At 38.6% G+C, this 20,190-nt stretch overlaps 1 protein-coding gene across 3 annotated transcripts in view; it reads left to right on the top strand.

The window, feature by feature from the left end:
- ADK (adenosine kinase) overlaps window positions 1-20,190 on the top strand; it is a 696,790-nt gene that overhangs the window by 634,821 nt on the left and 41,779 nt on the right. For all 3 annotated transcript variants that reach the window (XM_006887511.1, XM_006887509.1, XM_006887510.1), the window contains one exon: window positions 13,582-13,668. In XM_006887511.1, the coding sequence (XP_006887573.1) occupies window positions 13,582-13,668 (87 nt within the window). The remainder of the gene's footprint in view (window positions 1-13,581; window positions 13,669-20,190) is intronic.

Raw genomic sequence — 20,190 nt, 5'->3', positions numbered from 1 at the left:
TCACTTGTTATGCATCAGAGAGTTGGACAATGACTAGGGAGGATAGAAGGAGAATTGACGCCTTTGAGCTGTGGTGCTGGAGAAGAGTATTGAATGTTCCATGGACTGCCAAGAAAACAAACAGATCCATCTTAGAGAGGGTTAAACCAGGCTACTCCTTGCAGGCAAGGATTCTGGGGCTTCGTCTGACATACTTTGGACATGTTGTAAGGACAGACAGGTTCTTGGAAAGGGACATCATGGTTGGGAGGCTAGAGGGACAGTGCAGGAGGGGAAGACCCTCTATGAGGTGGATTGATTCAGTGATTGGGGTAATCGGGATGGGTGTGTCAGAGGCAGTGCGATTGGCACAGGATAGAGCAGGGTTTAGGGCTGCTGTATGCTATGAGTGGCAAAAGACTCTGGGCACATAACAACAACAAACAACATGGAATAGGAAAAAGGATGGACTTCTGAAAGGAATGAATAATTAGGCATTATGTGTATGACAGTTAACAATTTGCATTACAATAACATGCATTACAAAGTGAATTGAGGGAGGTGAAAGAATTAAAGTATGGATTAAAGAATGAATGAAAACCCATCCTTTCTATCAACTTTCACTAAAATCACAATAAAAACAAAAGAAAGAAAGTTGGTTCAGACAAGATGGCAGTGAGTTGAGTTTGAATAGTTAATTTGTTTGCTATCTGAATGTTTTGGTGAAAAAGATGACTCTTGCACTGCTTGATAGAGAATCTTAGTTCATTTTGACACCTCGTGATTTCTATTTTCTTTTTTGTTTGTTTTTTTCTTTATCCTTTGAGAGTGAGAATAGTTAGATGGCTTGAGAGGTTGTAAACATATAGGACATGTTGGGGAGGGGAATAGAAGCACCACTAAGTATCAGCAATCTGGCAGTAATCAGCTATAAGCACCAGTCTGTTTTGATCGAAGGTCTTTATTTTCTTTTATATGACTGTGCCATTTGTTTAACTCCTAATAAACATTGGCAAATATGGATTATAGAAAATATGTTTGTTTAGTGGCTTCCCAGACATTATATGGATAACATTCCCTTTTCCTTTAACACTGCTTGTTAAGCACTTCAACCAGTTGAAGAAATCCAATGAAAAATTCCAGAAATGGCATCCTACTCCCTCATTAAAAAAATTGTTCTTTTCGGCTAGTTTTTAAACCAAAGTGGAACACTTATGTGGATCTATTATGTGGCTGCATTTAAACTGATGAATTAGCTATGCTTCCCTACATTTTCCTGCCCACATAGATGCTGCAAACCTACATTTCTTGTGCTTTGATTGTATATACCTTTCTGTTTTATTATTGATGATGAAAGTGTTTTAAGTACAGGATCATTGGTGTGTTGGTCAGTGTTTCGCAGCTGATCTCCAGGGGGTGGTGAGGAAGGGATAATCCTATTTGTAGAAATTGCATCATGGTGTACGTATTCCCACCATGCTGGATTTCAAACCAACAGTATGAGGTCATTGAACTTAGACTTGAGTAGACTTTGTGTGTATAAAATCCCCTCCCATAGGCCAGTGTGATCTGACTGTAGCCAATTCTATACCAGAAGATTGTTGATAAAAGCAACAATGTGAGTGGACCCCAAAACCATTATGCAGAGAATAAGAATCTGTATATTAAAGAGCACATAGGACATAATTGAATTTTGTAGTACTAATTTTTTTAAATAAAATTTTTATTTTATACTGGCGTACTTACAAAGTGTATGTGTGGGTGTATATATATATATTGTTTTTCACAATGGATCTTTCCCCATCCCTCCCTCCACTTAACAAATTGTGGGGCCCTATGATTACCCTCCCACCCTCCCCGCTCATCTTTATCCCTCTGCTCCCCCATTCTCCCCTTTGTATCCTCATACACATTTTACTTGTTATCTTACTATTTCTACAATAATGGTCTTATGTAGTATTTATCCTCATAGAACTGAGTTAGTTCACTTAGCATAAAGCCCTCCAGTCCCTCCCAAGTTAGGTAGTGGTCTTCAGAATCACTGCTCCTGCATGCTGCGTAGTATTTAGAATTTATGTAATACTAGTAGTAGAACTAATACTATTATTAGTACTAGAATTTATGTAATAATTAATTTATGGTGGTAAAAATCAGAACACTGATTGTTTCTGTTTTATCCTGGGGAAGGGTAGGATTTGGACTGTGAAGGGACATGAGAAAACTCTTAGATGAGAAAAGTATGTGTAGCACCCAATTATCAGTGCCCAATAGATAGTCTGCAGTGGTGGCATAATCTACACTAGCACTATTCAGTGTGGTAACCACTAGCCATCTGTGTCTCCTGAGCACTTGCATTGAGGTGCTACCAGTTGACTGAATTTTGTATTTTATTTACTTTTGATTAATTAAAAAAGCTAAACAAAGCCCAACTCATTGCCATCTAGTTGGAACCAACCCATAGCCAACCCTCCTGTGAGTTTTCAGAGATAGTAAATTGCCCAATAGGAGATTGACCATCTTTCTGTACACAAATTCCTGGTGGATTTGAGCCAACCACCTTTGGATTGGGGGTGCAATTCCCTATTTACTAGTCCAGCAGAGTTAGTGGCTACTATATTGGACCGGTCCTTGGAGAAGGACACCATGCTTGGGAGGGTGGAGGGCAGGCGCAGGAGGGGAAAGCCCTCTGGGAGGTAGATTGATTCAGTGACTGGGGTTATCGGGATGAGTGTGTCGGAGACAATGAGATTGGCACAGGACAGAGCAGAGTTTAGAGCTGTTGTACATAGGGTCGCTATGAGTTGCAAGCGACTCGATGGCATATAACAACAACAACAACAATATTGGACAGGCCAGTTCTAAATAGCCTGATAGACTTAGGGAGCTATACAAGTATATACATTTGTCAAAACTCATCAATCTGCATATTTCAAATATGTATGATTTGAAGCTTGTAAATTATGCTTTAAATTAAAAAATAAGATAAATGAAAAGGTTTGATTGCAATCACTAGAAAGAAAAAGACCTGTAGTGAACAAAGAAAGGAACATCCAATGTCTCCAGGCTTGATGTCCAGAATCTCTAACAAAAGTTTGCTATTATTCCTGTTAGTGTCATTGCATTGAATCACAACTCACAGCAAATTCACAAACAACAGAATGAAATGCTGCCTAGTTCTGTGCCTCATACTGAGCAGTTGTGGGTCTGTACACCTGGTACCCATTTCACTGGCTGATCTTCAGAGGTAGATCCTCAGGCCTTTCTCCCAGAAATTGATCAGAGCTATGGATAGAACAGGAATATGGATCCTCTATCAGGTGGGGACAACTAATAAGGAGCACAGGGTTTATGGTAGGAAAAACTCATAATAAATAAGTAGTTATCAATATAATAAAGGTTTGCTTCCAGTTCTAAGTGAAGACATTAATAAGAAAACAAACCATAGACTATATAAATAAGACCCCAGGAATTGATGGAATTCCAGTTGAGATGTTTGAAGGAACAGATGCAGCCCTGGATTTGCTCACCAATTTATGCCAGGAAATTTGGAGAACAACTACCTGGCCGATTAACTGGAAGAGATCCATATGTGTCCCCATACTCAAGAAAGGTGATCCGACAGAAAGTGCAAAGTACCAAGCAATATCATTAATATCTCATGCAAGCAAAATATTATTGAAGATCATTCAGAAGCAGCTGGAATGATACATTGACAGGGAACTACCAGAAGTACAAGCTGGATTTAGAAGAGGCCACGCACCAGGGATACCATTGCTGATGTCACATGGATTCTGGCTGAAAGCAGAAAATACCAGAAGAATGTTTACTTGTGTTTTATTAATTATGCAAAGGCATTTGACTGTGTAGATCATGACAAATTATGTCTCATATTGATAAGAATGGAAACCCCAGAACATACAGAAACTATACCTAGATCAATAAATTGTGTGCAAACAGAGCAAGGGAACACTGCATGGTTTAAGATTAAGAAGGGTGTGCATCAGGGTATCCTTTCCCCATATCTATTCAATCTGTAAAAGGAGCAAATAACTCATGAAGCTGGACTCTATGAAGAATAGTTTGGCATCAGACTTGAAGCAGTCATTTCATATCCTTCTCACTTTCAGCAAGCAAAGGTGTGTCTTCAGCATAACACAGGTTGATGAGTCTTCCTTCAGTCCTGCTGCAAAAGATCAAGGAAGACTTCAGTATGGATTTTATCGCAACATCAGGAAGACAAAGATCCTCACCACAGGCCCGTAATTCAACATTATGATAGATGGAGAAAAGACTGAAGCTGTCAGCAGTTTCCTCTTCCTCAGATCAATAATCAACACCCTTGGTTCCAGCAGTCAGGGAATTAGGAGATGTATTACACTGGGCAAATCTGCTGTCAGAGACCTTTCCAAAATACTGAAGAGCAATGATGTCAGTTTGAAGACTAAAGTGTACATGATTTAGGCCATGATCTTCTCAATCACCTGCTACACATAAGACAGCTGGACAATGAATAAGGGTGACAGAAGAAGATTTCATAGTTTGAGTTGTGGTGTTGGGGAAGAGTACTGAATATCTCATGGACTACCAAGAATAAAACCCAAGCAAATATGGCCTGGAAAAGGTGCAGCCAGAATTCTCCTTGAAGAGAAGGATGACAAAGCTTTGTCTTTCATACTTTGGGCATGTAGCAAGGCAAGGCTATTCCTTGGAAAGGGACATCATGTTTGGGAAGATGGAGGGTTAGCAAAGGAGGAAGACCCCAACAAAATGGATTGATACTGTGACTTCAGCAGTGGGCTCTAGTGTGTCAGAGATGATGAGGATGGCACAGAGCAGGGTTGAGGATGGCTCTTCAGAGGGTCACTATGAATTGTACTCAACTTGATGGAACCTAACAACACCTAAGGGAACGTGCCTTATCCAGTATACAGAACTAAGAGTGAAACTTGATATGAACACAAGAGGGTACAGTACCTTTGGGAAACTATGAGTATGTCACAAGTTAGGGAATGATGGGAAGGGAGGATGGAACTGCAGGCCAGATTCATATTCTAGAATTTAGACTTCATTAATAAAGAACTACGAAGTGTTTTTAAATTGAGGAATAGCACAATCAGACTTATATTGTGAAAAATCACACTCTAACTAATACTGCCAGTATTAGTTCTGGAATCATCTGAGAATACTAAAATCCTCATCATTGAGCCAAGAGACAACATCATGAAAGATAGAGAAAAGATTGAAATTGTCAGCAGTTTCAAATCCACACTCTTGGTATTAGCAGTCAAGAAATAAAAAAACTTGTAACACTGAGAAAATCTAGTGTCAGGAATTTCCCTAAAGTGCTAAAGAGCAAGGATATCAGTTTTAAAACTAAGGTGTACCTGATTCAAGCCATAGTCTTTCAGTTACTTTCCATACACCTGAAAATTGGACAGTGACTAAGTATGAGAGAGAAAAAAATATTGATGCCTTTGAGTTGTAGTGTTGGAGAAGAGAACAGAGTATCTCTTGGACTGCCAAAAGAACAAACAAGTCTATGGTAGAGAAAGTGAGACTAGGTTGCTCCTTGGAAGCAAAGGTGGCAAAGCTTCATCTCACATACCTGGGTATGTTGTTAGAGGGGCCAGTCCTCAGAGAAGGACATCATGTTTGGAAAGGTTGAATGGCAGCAAAAGAAAAAGACTCAACAAGATTGCTTGACACAGTGGCTGTGATGACAGACTCAAGTATATCAGAGATGGCACAAGATAAGGCAAAGTTCAGATCTGTTGTTCATAGGGTTGCTGTGAGTGCAGTTGACTACATGGCACATAACAACATAGTCCCTGTTATCTAGGCCACCAAGATGTATGTTATTAAGTTGTTGCCCACCCACCTGCTGATTGGACCAACATTAGGAGCTCCCTAAGGTTAAGCAATCTATATCTACTCTGGTAGTATAATGGCCCAGAAACCCACAGACGAGGTAGTTTGAATCCACCAGCTGCTCCTTGGAATAAAGATAGACAATCTTCTCCATGCGATTTACAGCCTTTGAAAACCCACTGCGGAATTAGCTGTGAGTTAGTTCTGATTTGATGACACACAACTACAACAAGAAACTTGGTTAGCCAGTAACTTAAGTATATTCTAAGCCAGCAGAGGAAATTAGTTGTTATAGAGGTGGGAATGGAGCAAAGGCATTGAAAGAAACAATAAGAGAGAGAACAAGTTGAAAAGCTCAGCTTTATCCAAAGATTACAGATATATGTTTCATCTAGTGAGCCTACGAAAGATATTAAAAGCATTTTAAAGAAATATATATACACAAGAGAATGGAGTAATAACATTTTAGAGCAATAGTTTCCCATTCATTATTTTCTTGTTACTCTTCTAGGGAAATTATTTTCATATTCTAAGTAAACAATGTATTATCTCTCTACATTTTAATGATAAAGACTTTAACTGCCATGTGCTTGAAACATTTGTAGAAAATTAGATAAAAACATAAGCAAAAATCTAAAAGGCTTCACTGCAAACATAAAATCATAAAAGCATAAAATCAGATTGTGTTCAAAGTCAAAACCATGGTTTCTGAAACAGCAGTCCTATGGGAGAGCTGAATCCATTTGCTTCAAAATCTCATGTTAAGATGAGTAATATGCCTGTCTATTGTACAAAAAAAAAGATACATAATGCTGACATGTGCCAACTTTTGATATAAGTACTTTATATTCATCACCATACTTAACACTCCTGAGAATCCTGAGATACTATTTTTGTCCCCCATTTTATGTATGAGAATACTGAGGCATGATGCGCATAATTGCCTACAAACTGGAGTATGAGCGCAAGAAGTCTGATTTATACTTTTAGTCATCGTGTTTTATAGCTTCTAAAAAGCTTTTCTCATTAATGTAGTGCAACTTTGTTATCAGCACAGGTCTTGAAGTCCTGGATGATGTAAATGGTTACGTAGTCCTGGATGATGTAAATACGTAGTCACTAACCAAAAGATTGAGAGGTTTGATCACCCAGAAGAAAATTTCTCCTTGAGAAAATTGAACCACTGAAAATCCAATGGAACACAGCTCTGCTTTACAGACAGAGGCACCAGGAGTCCGATATCATGGGTTAAGGCTTTGGAAAGGAAATGTAAATGTCAGTTTGCTACCTCGTGGTAAGAAGCTGCACTGCATTCTCAAAAGCACGTGGTTGGAATTGACCAGGTGCTCCATGGGAGAAAGATGGCAGCCTCCTTCTGAGCGACTAAATGCCTCTGAAAACCCACTGGAGGGTCAGCTATGAGTCAGCCATGACTCGTCGGCACACACTAACTGCTTAATCAGCTTCTTTTTTCCACTCAGAAGAATATTGCTTTGGAGTCATATTTTACTTCTGTGACACACACACAGCCCCACACATCATACACACATTCTTTCCTTCATGAAAACCTATTGTCATGCAGCCTTGAGTAGTTAGTAATTTCTATTATGTTTGCCAGCATCATTTGTGAAAATTTTTTAATTGGTTATGATTTTCAAATACATTGTGCCTCATTCATTTGTGTACACTGTGTTTTCCACATTTCTTCATTCACATTGTGTTTTATACGATCATTTATATATATCATGTATTATAAAATTAATCACCATTGTTCTATGCTAGTGTTACCCAGTCTTTTCAGATCCCCATCAGATCTTTCCCATTTCCTTTACCCTACCTCTCCTGTCCCTTCCCCCTGCCCATCTACCCACCTAAGCTGGCTATCCTAGTGATTTTCCCATTCCCATTTTCCATCCCCTTGACCCTCACTTCTTCGAACGACCCTCCAGTGGGTTCTTAAAGGCAGCTAATTGCATGAGAGGAGATTGCATATCCTCCCACAGAGCACCTGGTAGGATTCAAACAGTGTGCCTTGGCAATTGCAGTGCAGCTTCTTACCACTAGGCCATCAGAGCAACCTCTGGGCATATACACTATGAAAATAGATGTTCAAATCTCCTTTACAATGTCATGAGTAGTCCCTAACTCATGCAATTACAGGTAGAATGACATGAGATAAAATAAAGTATGGCCTAGTGCTATTAGACTTCTCCTTGGAGGCAAAGATGACAAAACTTCATCTTTCATACTTTGAACATGTAGCTAGGGGAAGTTGTTTTTTAAAAGGAGGCATGCTGCTTGGAAAGAGGATCAGCAAACAACAGGAAGACTCTCAGTAAAAGAGATGATGAGGTTTAGCGCAGTTTTTCAGGGGCAGTAGCTCACATCAGAGGAGATTGTCCATCCTTCTCCCAGAAAGCATCTGGTGGATTTTAATCACATGCCTTTGAGATTGCAAAGCAGCTTCTTCCCACTAGACCATCAGAGCTCTCTAGTGGTTAGGAGCTCCAGCAGGTGTTAAGAGGCTGTAGATAGCATTTTATTATGGCCTTTGAAAACCTCCTGGAGGGTCGGCTATGAGTCATTCCCAACTGGACAGCACATAACAGCAAAGTAGATAAAGCATTTGATGTCAGGTTGACACATAGTATTTGAGTTCTCACAGCAACTGCACAGCTAAAGTCTTGTTTGCTACTATTTTTTACCTCTTTCTGATTCTTCTGTGTCAATATTACTGTCAAATATTTAATCTTCTCATGATACTTTTTTGTTCAAAAATTTACATTTGTGATTTTGGAGTTATCAGATCCAAATTTCTGTCTGGCTTTCAGTCTCCTGTTACATGAGTAGATCCCACCTGTCTGAATTATCTCGTGCTGGTGGGATACTCCTTAGTGAGTTACACTGCAAACTCAAAGGTTGTACATTTCTGCAAATTCACCAGCAGCTACTTGGGAGAGAGATGGGCTGTCATCCCCTGGTGCATTTCCAGCCTTGGAGACCTACTGGGGGGCGGTCACTGTGAGTCGGAACTGACCCAGTGCTAGTGAGGGAGGGAGTGACAACACCACAAAAGAATGGCTTTAGAAAGCGGAAATGGCTTTCCTCAGTTTAGCAATGTAGAAGCCCACATTAGGGCAATGTCTCTTGAGGAAGGCTTTGAGTCTCAGTTGGCTTTGAAGGAAAGTCCTCGTCTTTGATTGCCTTGCCTAGTCCATAAAGTATTGTACTTCTTCCATCTGATAGACTCTCCATTCATCCTGGAACACACATCCTTTCTTCTCTTCACCATTCAAATCTTGACATTGTAGCTTAATTGCAGACTCCCATGGAGCCTTCTCCAGTAAATTAAATTCACACTTCTTTGAACTTCTTGTAATTGTAGTAAGAATTAGATTGTGTGTGATACGTTATATATCCCTTCATATGTTCTAGATTTCTCTTTTCAGCTAGATCCCAAGGTCCTTGAGAGGTCAAGCTGTGTCTAGTAATTCTTATTTCTGCCCAAAGATTCTAGAAAGTATGAAGAACTCATAGCTGCTATTCAACAAATACTAATTGGCATGCCCAAGAATGTATTTGGGAGCTCTATGGCCTAGTGGTAAGCAGTTGCTCCACCAGCCCAAAGTTGCATGGTTCAAACTTGCTAACTGATCCACAGGAGAAAAATGGGCATTCATTCTCCTCCTGTGTGATTAACTAAAAACCCACAGGAGGGTCAGCTATGAGGTAGTTACAACCCAACAGTACACAACAACAAAAATATAAAATTATATAGGGCTTTATACATTCAGAACATATTTAATATATCTTCCATGTAGTAGTTGTTATTGTTGTTGTGTATTGTCGAGTCAGAACTGACCCATAGCTGACTCTGTGCTTCGTTTTCAGAGGAAATTAATCACACAGGAAGAGATTACCCATGCTTATTCCGTGGAGCAGCTGGTGGGTTAGAACTGTGTGCCTTCAAGATAGCAGGGCAGTTTCTTACCACTAGGCCACCAGAGAACTATAAAACTGTGCTAAATTAAATTACTCTTTATCCCGGGCCATTCAGTCCATAAGGTTGCCAAGATAATTTTAGATTAGATCTTTGCACTCCATTCCTTAAACCACCCAATGATTTCCCATTTTATATAGATTAAAATTCAGAGTTCTTATCTTGGTTTATTCAACTCCATTTGATACCCACACTCAATATAGTCTAGTTACGGTGGCTTCTTTACTTTAAACAGATTAGCTCACCAGGCTTACTATTGGCATAGGGTCTCTGCATGGAACATTCTTCCTCAGGATCTTCATGTGACTAGTTCCTTTTTTCCATTGAAGAGTGAACATAAGGATTACTTTCATAAAGAGGATCTAACCAACTACTTAAAAACTCTTCCCTAGTCACACTTCATCATATTTTGTTTGTAGTATTTATCATCTCATTTTATCATGCACATTTATTTACTACTTATATATTGTCTAGGAAGCTCTCACAGCCTAATGGTAAGGAATTGCACTACCAGCCCAAAGGTTGATGGCATGAATCCACCAGTTGCTCCCTGGGAGAAGGATGGGTAATCTCTACCCATGCAATTCACGGCCTCTGAAAACTCACTGGAGGCTCAGCCATGAGTCTGTTCTGACTCAGAGGCAAATAACAACAACATATGGTCTAGTCTGTCCCCACCAGACTGATGTCTTCTTAAGAACAATTTTTTTGTCTGGCATGTTCACATTTGGAACCCCAGCTTCCAATAGAGACTGTTAACACATGTTACATGAAATAGCTGAGTGAAAACCATAATAAAGCCCGAAGTCTCCTGACTCCTAATCCAGTTTACTTCCCATCATGCCATTTATCCTGTATACCATGAGAACACTTCCACCTTTGCAACTACAGTAAGAGTGGATGTTCAGAATAATGACTTTAAGATGTGCTGTATTATCAAAGAAAAAATTTATTCAATTCAATAAACTAATTAAAGCAGAGATGTCATGGTATATTATTATGTTACATTAATATATTTTAGAAAATTTCCAACTAAAGAGAGTTTTTGCCTTTTCTTTAGTTAACCAGAAAATTAAATTAACCCAGGACTCTCTGTTCCCCAAAAGTCCTCGTTAATTAGGATTGTTCTGTAAACCTCTATTATTAGCTGAGTTTGTCATTTGTTTCATTGCTATTTAGTAGGACAGTCAGAGCAGTGTGTCTTTGCTCATATTCTGGGTTTTGTGTCCTAGTGAAAAGAACAAACTTTTCTCAGATTCACCTTTTTTTAAAAAAATAGGCTTATTTCATATTCTTAGTATAACAATTTAGTTTCTTTGTGTCAACTCCCTGAATAAATATTGAGTATCATTGAAGCAACTGTTAAGTAAAATAAGTTTGTTTTTCTTGTGTCAAATTGGAACCAACCCATAGCTGACCCTCTGTCACAGACAGTAAACTAACTGCACAAGTGGGTATTGTCCATCCTTCTCCCTTGGAGCAACTGGTGGGTTCAAACCATGTGCCTTTCGAATCACAGTGCAGTTTTTTTTACCAGTAGGCCACCTGAGCTCCCTAAAATAAGTTTGTTGTTGTTGTTATTTACCATTGAGTCAGAACTGACCCATAGCTGACCTTCCATCTGGTTTTCAGAGGCAGTTAATTGCATGGGAGGAGACTGCCCATCTTTCTCTCACAGAGCAGCTGGTGGATTTGAACGGTATACCTTTGGGGTTGCAGTGCAGTTTCTTGCCACTAGGCCACCAATGCTTCAAATAAATGTAGGCATTTTTAAAACATTCGTGCTTGTAACATTGCATGTGAAAGCAGAATATTGAAAACTGCCTAAAAGTCAATCCTAATAAATTTTAGTATATCCACACACTGGATCGTTTTGCAGCAATAAAAAAGTGATGGCATTCTCTAGGAACCCATACAGAAAGATCCCAAGAGAAAAATAGGAGATCAAATCTACATTGTGTTAGGCTTTTTGGTGAAAAAAAAGAGAGAGAGAGAGTGAGTGAGTGTGTGTGTGTGTGTGTGACTTGTATAGGAATAAATAAGTTTTAAAAAGAACTAATCCCAGAGAGAATAGAAAGAAAGAATTAGAAGCTGACTGAATGGAAGACCCGAATTGGGAGGGAGATTTTCTTAGCATATCTTTTCATATATAAGTACATTGTCTTTTTTTAAAGCAATATGTGGTTACATTTTTGTATTTCAATATACATGTACAAAGTGTATATAATGTTTTGTTTTCTTTTCTCTGCTTTTTGTTGTTTGTATAAACTCTCAGCTTTCATTTGTCCAAGGGAACTTCTGTTTTTTATTGAAACCCTAATGTCTAATTCATAAATCTTTCCAAAATGAAATCAACTCCTTTAATTATTACTTTGCAAGAATTTTCTTTTAACAGTCGTTCCTATACTCAATGAAAGCAAAATGCTCGAAAAAGAATTAGTAAAGCAATTCACAGAATTATAATTTGATGTATGTTGTTGTTTGCAACTGATTTGGAGCTGACTCTCCAGCTGGTTTTCAGAGACAGTAAACTGCACAGGAGCAGACTGCCCCTCTTTATCTCACAGTGCAGTTGTTTAATTTGAACCACCTGCCTTTTGGTTGGCAGCATGCCTCCTTACCCACTAGGCAACCAGAGGTCCTATAATATATACTGTTGTTGTGTACCATCAAGTCGGAACCCACCCACAGCTGACCCTCCAGCAGGTTTTCAAAGGCAGATAATCACATGGGAGGGGATTGCCCATCCTCCTGCAGAGCACCTGGTGGACTTGAACCACTTCAGTGCAGTACTTCTTGCCACTAGGCCACCAGACCTCCAGAATACAAAGTAGAGATTAAGATAATAATGTCAAGATTCCTAGGTTGATCAACAGTGCCATAGTTACCCAAAAGAATACCCTTGTTCTTAGAAATATTAACTGAAAAATTATATTAGTACCTTTTCTTGTTAATGTGCAACCCTGGTTGTACTTCCTCTGGGACAAATTCGGTTTTTTCCTCTGGAAGTTCGTGAGATATTCAGTCCTTTCCCTAACATCACAATTTGAAGCATTTGAATAACTTCAGTAACAGCTTTCTTATTTGCTAGTCAACATACTGTAAAAAGAGAAAAATGGGGGGGGGAGGGATGGGTGGGGAGAGAAGTGCAGCAATGAATGAATGAAAATCCAAAATCTCTGTAAATGCTCATTAAAATTCTTTTTAAAAATTTTTTTTAAAAAGAGAAAAATGGCTTTGCAAAAGTAATTAGATGACATTATTTATAATAAAACCAGCTACAATCCATAATCCTTGGCCTTAGCGTAAAGTATTGAAATATGAAAGAGTTGTTATATTGTTATTGTACCCAAGATTTCACTGCTAGGAATGCCCTCTGACTTGAAGCATTATTAGGGATCCATGCTATAATCCAGATAAGCATTTTCTTGAGCTTGAACATGTTCAAGCCTTTGTACTGTCAAAAAAAGTGGTATTGCTACTAAAATCATTTAAGAAAAGCAGAATCCCTAGGAATAAATCAAAACATATCCAGACGCTGTATACTAAAACACACAAAAATGCAATGTGCACAAGTAGATTGGCAGTTGGGTCCCCGAGTGCTCAGGGGCCAGATATGGAGCTCATGGTTGATACTTCTCTTTAAATGAATGATGAAAAAGCTTCAAAAATAACTAAGTCATTTGTTTGTGTATTGTTACCTAAATAATCAGTTTGTTTTTCTTTAATTGCAGAAAATGGTGTCACCACTTTTGCTGTGTTGGATCAAGACCAGAAAGAAATTGTTGACACCAATGGTGCTGGTGATGCATTTGTTGGAGGTATGAAGTCACTTATGTCACTGTCAAAATACCTGTTTAATCATTTAGTACTTAAGCATTTCCTTTAACCCTTCCTTATCTCTACGACCTCATAACCAAGCTACATAAATGTAATAGCATTTCATTTCTTCTTTTAAATAATTAACTCCTGGTGTTCTTTCTATGTGCTAATATCTGAGAGCATTATGAGATGATTTACAGGAAAAATATGTGTTTTGGCTGTGCAGATAATTTGTTCTTGTGCTGTACCCTACTCATTTTCACAAGATTAATTGTATCTGTCAGAATATTGCATAAACAAGCTGTATCAAGTACAGTATATAGTATATTCATAGCCCTTCGGGCTTAAATGTTAACACATTGTTGTTTTTTAAAACAAGCTGTGGTGAATATTAAACAATATGCTAATAAGGGTAATGTCTTTCAATTATATCCTTTGGTTAGAACATCTGTTTCTAACACAGTATTGGGTGTTAATTGTACTACAAAGAGTTAAATTTTTGCCTAGTTCAAACTCAGTAAGAACTGGCAAAATTCCTGAGGACAAAAATTGGTTTGGGAATAAGTATTAAAAATAATATCAAGACAATTGTAAGGTTCTTGGCTTAATTGTGTAGACTGATCGAAAATCTGGGCCAGAGATTCTTTTGGTGAGTCTAAACTACTTGTAGTTACATTAAGCTCAATTATGGTCTCCAGAAAGTTTTAGATTTCCTGAATGATCAGAGAGTTCCTCTTAAATGTTGTTTCTTTCTCATAATATCAAACAAGATAAAGTTTAAAAAAATATCTGAAGATGACCATTGTTTTCCTTTTCCTGGAGGATAATTTAGTTATTGGAAACTTATTTAGCTTCATGTGATGGTATTAATTTAACAGTAATCATGAATAAAATATTCTCCTTTAATAGCTTTGCCATCAACACATTTTGTCTTTCTTTCCTTCTTTGAAACTATTCATGATTAGTCTTTTTTTTTTCATGATTAGTCTTAAATGAACCATTAACTTGGTAGCATATCCCTTGCCTTATTGTGAAGGAACATGTACTGCAGATGATAGTCACTTTTACTCTTATACTTTCTTTTTTAAAAAAAATTTTCTTTGCTCTAAAAGGCCTTGACATTGATAATATTAGAGTACTTCACAGTTAATTTTATTATTCATTAATGCTTTAGTGCTGTAAATTCAGGTAAGCTAAAAATATCTCATTCAAAATTGGGCCAAATGGTGCAGTTCATTAAGGAAACACTATTGATGTCCTGGATAAAATATTATGAAACCAGAAATCTTCATTCAGAATCTACTGTACCTTTCAGACTTGTAATTTGTGTCCAGTATTTGCATTTTTATATAGTTAAAACTATGAATTTTCTGATGATTTTTTTTTAACATTCAACTGGCATATAATGAGGTCATTCTAGATAGGCTGGTGACCCAGTTAGTCACTACACCTTGGCCTTGCACCAAGTAACTCGTAACTACTTACCTGTCATGCCATCGTTACTAGTAAAGAATTTAAAAGTTTTTTGAGAGCAAGAAAAACCATTCTTAGGTAAGAACAGCTGCCATTTGTTCTGTGCTTGGGATGATAGATGAGTTACCTCATCAAAACTCTGAGGCCTTTTGTTAGAGGATTTTCAGCATCTTTCTTTTTATCCTACTTCATCTACTGAGTCTCATTATACTTACTGTTACAGTAAGATGAGGTAAGAAGGAAAAAAAGATGAGGTAAGTAAAAAAGAAAAGAAAATGTGGACCAGAGATCAATAAAAGGCCAGATAGTAGATCTTTAGGGAACTCTAATGGGGGTCCTCAGTTGCTCATATGGCTTTTGAAGGCCTGTCATTTCAGAAGTAGATGGCCAGTCCTTTTTTTCTAGTCTATCTGGAAGCTTCCCTGATATCTGTCCACCATGAGTGGCCATCAATAAGATAGACTGACATGGTGACAGTAGCCCACTCAAGTATGTCAGAGATCATGAGGATGGCACAGGACAGGGCAGGTTTCAGATGCGTTGATCGTAGAGTTGCTGTGAGTTACACTTGACTGGACAGCATCACCACAGCGACTAGCAGAGTGGTCCCTAGGGAGTGGTGCTGCTCTTCTGAAATCCACCCCTCTCCAGGTCTCGAATTCTCAGAGATCACCATAGGAAAAAGGTGACAATCTCCTGTGCACTCAACAGTGTTAGAAATCCAAAGGAGAGTCAGAACTGACCAAGGAGAGTTGGTTCTGGCTGGATGGCTTGGAAAGCTTCATCTGGGCTGTGATTCATGTTGCTGTGTGTTTGCTTCTTGTTATTTTGGGGTTTTGTTGGGGTTTTTTTCTTCACATGGCTTGCTGACCCCCTTGTGTAGAGTTTCAGTAGTGTCCTAACTATTCCTTCTTATCATGTCAGGACCTAAACACTATATACTGTAGAAATTAACATAGAGAAATGGAAGACAGCCTAAAACTTGGCAGAACTTTACTGGCAATAGTTTAATTAGATGGCCATTTTTCTCACTTTAAACCTACCCTGATCAGTTCCCAACATAGTCAGGTCCTAAAATTATGATCGCACTGTCTAAAACACATTTGCAAGAGACTGAAAAGTCTAATGCCAGTTTATCAATAACATACTTAAGTTGGTAAATCCATGCATTTTGTGTAAGTCAAGCTATATACAAATCACAACAGATAATGTTTATTTAGAAGATTATCAGTGATTTCTTTTCCTTTAGTTCCACCAGCAACATGCATAGTAGCAGCAATCAAGAAGATATCAGCAAATCTGTCCTCAAGGCTCTTTTTAAAGTGCTGAAGAGCAAAGATACCAGTTTAAATACCAAGGTACATTTGATCCAAGCCTCAGATGTATATGAAAGTTGCATAGGTGACAGTGAATAAGGAATACCAAAGAAGAGTTGATACCTTTGAATTGGCGAGATGTCAAAGAGTATTTAAGATGCCATGGACTACCAAAGGAACAAACAAATCTGTCTTGAAGGAAATGCTCCATGGATGGTGAAACTCTGTGAGACACTTTGGACATGCTGTTAGGAAGTACCAGTCTTTGGGGGTCAAACATTTATGCTTAGAAAAGGAGAGGGTCAGCAAAAGAGAGGAAGATCCTCTTCAAGATAAACTGATGTGGGGCTGCGGCAATGGGCTTGAGCATGGCAGAGATTGTGCAGATGGTCCAGGGTGGAGCAATGTTTCCATCATGAGATCTTCCAGAGTAGTCAACTCAATGGCACCTAACCATAAGACCACTGTTATTTTTAAGCATCTTACGTGCATCAATTCATTTCATCCTCAGAAAACCTCTTTGAGGCAGGTTCTTTGTAACCCTTTTTTGCTGACAGAATGTTGAGACACAGAGAAGTTGAGTTACTGTCCAAGTCTTATAGCTGGAAATTTACAAGAATTCAAACTCAGACTTTCTAACTGAGAATTAGAGTGTTTGTTCTTTTGGTTTTTTGTTTGTTTGTTTGTTTGTTACCTACTGCATTATACTGCTTCTCTCAACATTTAGAAGAATGTTATCGTTAAGATGTAAGAGGCACAGACCAGCTTTCCTGACAATGGCTGATCTTGTCAAGGAGAATCCTCATTACCTAAATTTTTTAAAATAATTTTTTTTAATTCCCATCCCAATCAATTCAAAAGCATAGAAACTGTATAGGACAGGATAGAGGCACTCTACAGGCTTTCCAGCACAGGCTTTTCCAGTAAATCATTTTGGAAGAAGACTGCCCCATTTTTATCCCAGATACGGGTGGGTACAAGCCACTAACCTTTCACTTAGTTGTGAAGCAGTTTAACCACTGGATTTTTAATACCAGAGTAAATTACTTCATTTATTGAATAAAAGCTTTGTGATAGAGTTCTGAGAAGTCCACAGTAAGACTGTTGGAGAAAACCTTGATCAGGTTAGACCAACAGCTTTTTGTAAAGTGATAGACTCAGTTGCACTAGCATGAGAAAGAAGGACTGCAAACTTGCTTGATCAGCATGTTGTTGTTGTTGTTATGTGCCATCGAGTCACTCGCGACTCATAGTGACCCTGTGTACAAGAGCCCTAAACCCTGCTCTATCCTGTACCAATCTCATTGTCTTACTCCCATTACCCCAATCACTAAGTTGATCTATCTCATCGAGGGTCTTCCTCTTTTGCACTGTCCCTCTACCCTCCCAAATATGATGTCCCTCTCCAAGGACCAGTCCCTCCTTGCAACGTGCCCAAACTACGTCAGACAAAGCTTCATAATCCTTGCCTCCTAGGAGCAGCTTGGCTTCACTCTCTCCAGGATGAACCTGTTTGTTCTCCTAGCAGTCCATGGTGTATTCAATACTCTTCTCCAGGACCACAGCTCAAAGGCATCAATTCTGTTTCTATCATCCCTTGTCACTGTCCAGATCTCTGACGCATATCATGCAATTGTGAAGACTACGGCTTGGATCAGGTGTACCTTAGTCTCCAGCCTCATGTCATTGCTCTTCAGTACTCTGGAGAGGTCCCTAATAGCTGACTCAATGCAATTCATCTCTTGATTTCCTGGTTACTAGTACCAAGAGTATTGATTGTGGACCCAAGCAAACTAAAACTGTTAACAATCTTGATCTCTTCACCATCCACAATGATGTTGGTCCAGCGGTGAGAATCTTTGTTTTCTTGATGTTGAGCTTCAATCCATATTGAAGGCAGCAGTCCGTGACCTTCTGCAGCAAGTGCTTCAGCTCCTCCTTCGTTTCAGCAAGCAGGGTTTTGTCATCTGCATAACACAGGTTGTTGATGAGTCTACCTCCAATCCTGATGCCACACTTCTCCTCATAGAGCCCAGCCTCCTGGATAATCTGTTCTGCATATAGAGTGTAAAGATAGGGAAATAGGACATGTCCCTGGAGGACACCCTTCCCAATTTTGAACCATGCAATGTCTCCTTCCTGTGTTCTGACGACTGCTTCTTGGTTCAAGTATAGGTTTCACATAAGTACAATCAAATATTGAGGGGTCCCCATTCTTCTCAGAGTCAGCCGTAGTTTGTTGTGATCCACACAGTCAAAAGCATTTGCATAGTCAATGAAATACAGATAGACATTCCTCTGATACTCTCTGCTTTCAGCAAAGATCCATCTAACATTAGCTATATCTAAATAAAGTTAGATATGTTTAATAGGGAGCTCTGGTAACCTAGTGGGTAAAGAGTTGTGCTTAAAATTAAAAAACATGTGGTTCGAATCCACCAGCTGCTCTAAAGGAGAAAAATAGGCAACCTCATCTTGTGCCATTTGCAGCCTCTGAAAACCTGCTAGAGGGTCAGCTATGAGTGGAGTCTAACTTGATACAACAACATTTATGTTGAATAGCACCAGGCTAAGCTGTCAGGTGCATCTGACTTGTACTAGAGAAGATCTTTTTAGGTGGAAAGACTAAAAAATTCACTGGTTAATATATCTCCCTCTAAGTTCAATACCAGCGAAAACCTTTCTACTGAAATGGAAAATGTTCTTCTTGTAGAAATCTCCCTTCACCTTTTACATTTACTAATATTTTTTTCTGATTAATTGCCTGATTTTTTTCCTGATTAATCTCTGATTAATATATTCTGGCTTTATATAGTTAATATATTCGTTCTATTACTTCTGCATTTTGCTGGCCTAAGAATATTTCTATCTTTTGTGACTTTGCATATCTCTATTCCAGTACATTCTGTAGTGATTTAACTGAGGGATAATAATTTTTTTCCAGCACTTTCAAGTCCTTGGTGAAAGCATCCCATGTGCTAATTATCTATCACAATAGCAGAGTTCTTTGAGTTCTTTTAGCCACTTAAAAGATATATGGCTACATTATGGATTTCATGTGTAATTTTAAAATAAGTACTCCATATATACATAATTTAAATTGATTGTTCCATCTCAAGGATTTGATGACAATGACAGATCTTCTCTCGCCTCTACACGTCCATCTCCTTGCTCTGGTCAGAAATCTGCAGCACTGTCTAACCTTTGCCCTTTATTTGTCACTAGCCAGCTCTTACAGAACTACCTTTTCACAATCCATCTCAAAACCCAAATGCTAGGATCGTGCTCTTGGAAATGGAGACAATTCTATAATCTCTAAGTATGATTCCCTAATTTCCCAGGTCAGGAGAAAATGTCTTCCTGTTGTCCTGCTGTGCTCTGTCACAGCAGGTCTGTCTTTTCATCTGGAACCCTCTTTGTCACTGCCATAGTAACTAATGGAAACATTGAGAACATTTTGTGACAGGCACTGTCATTGTGTTCCCAGTGAAATCTCTTCCCTTGTGTCTTCCCAGTAAATGAAACAGAGAAGAAAAATCATAACAAATAACATGAAAGGAGACCTAATCAATATGTTCCCACTGGGCTGTCAAAACCAGCCCGTGTTAATCTAATATGGTTTACTTGTATAGTTTATGGCAGCTATAGGCATATGGACAAGACCTACAAATAATTTTTGGACTTAAAGTGAATATACCATTGACAGGCTGTGTCCAGACATATATATATATA

The sequence above is a fragment of the Elephantulus edwardii genome, unplaced genomic scaffold (assembly GCF_000299155.1).
Source record: "Elephantulus edwardii isolate Elephantulus edwardi_28Jun2011 unplaced genomic scaffold, EleEdw1.0 scaffold00058, whole genome shotgun sequence".
Classification (NCBI taxonomy): Eukaryota; Metazoa; Chordata; class Mammalia; order Macroscelidea; family Macroscelididae; genus Elephantulus; species Elephantulus edwardii.
The sequence above is the reverse complement of the archived record's forward strand: the minus strand, read 5'-3'. Positions and strand labels throughout refer to the sequence as shown.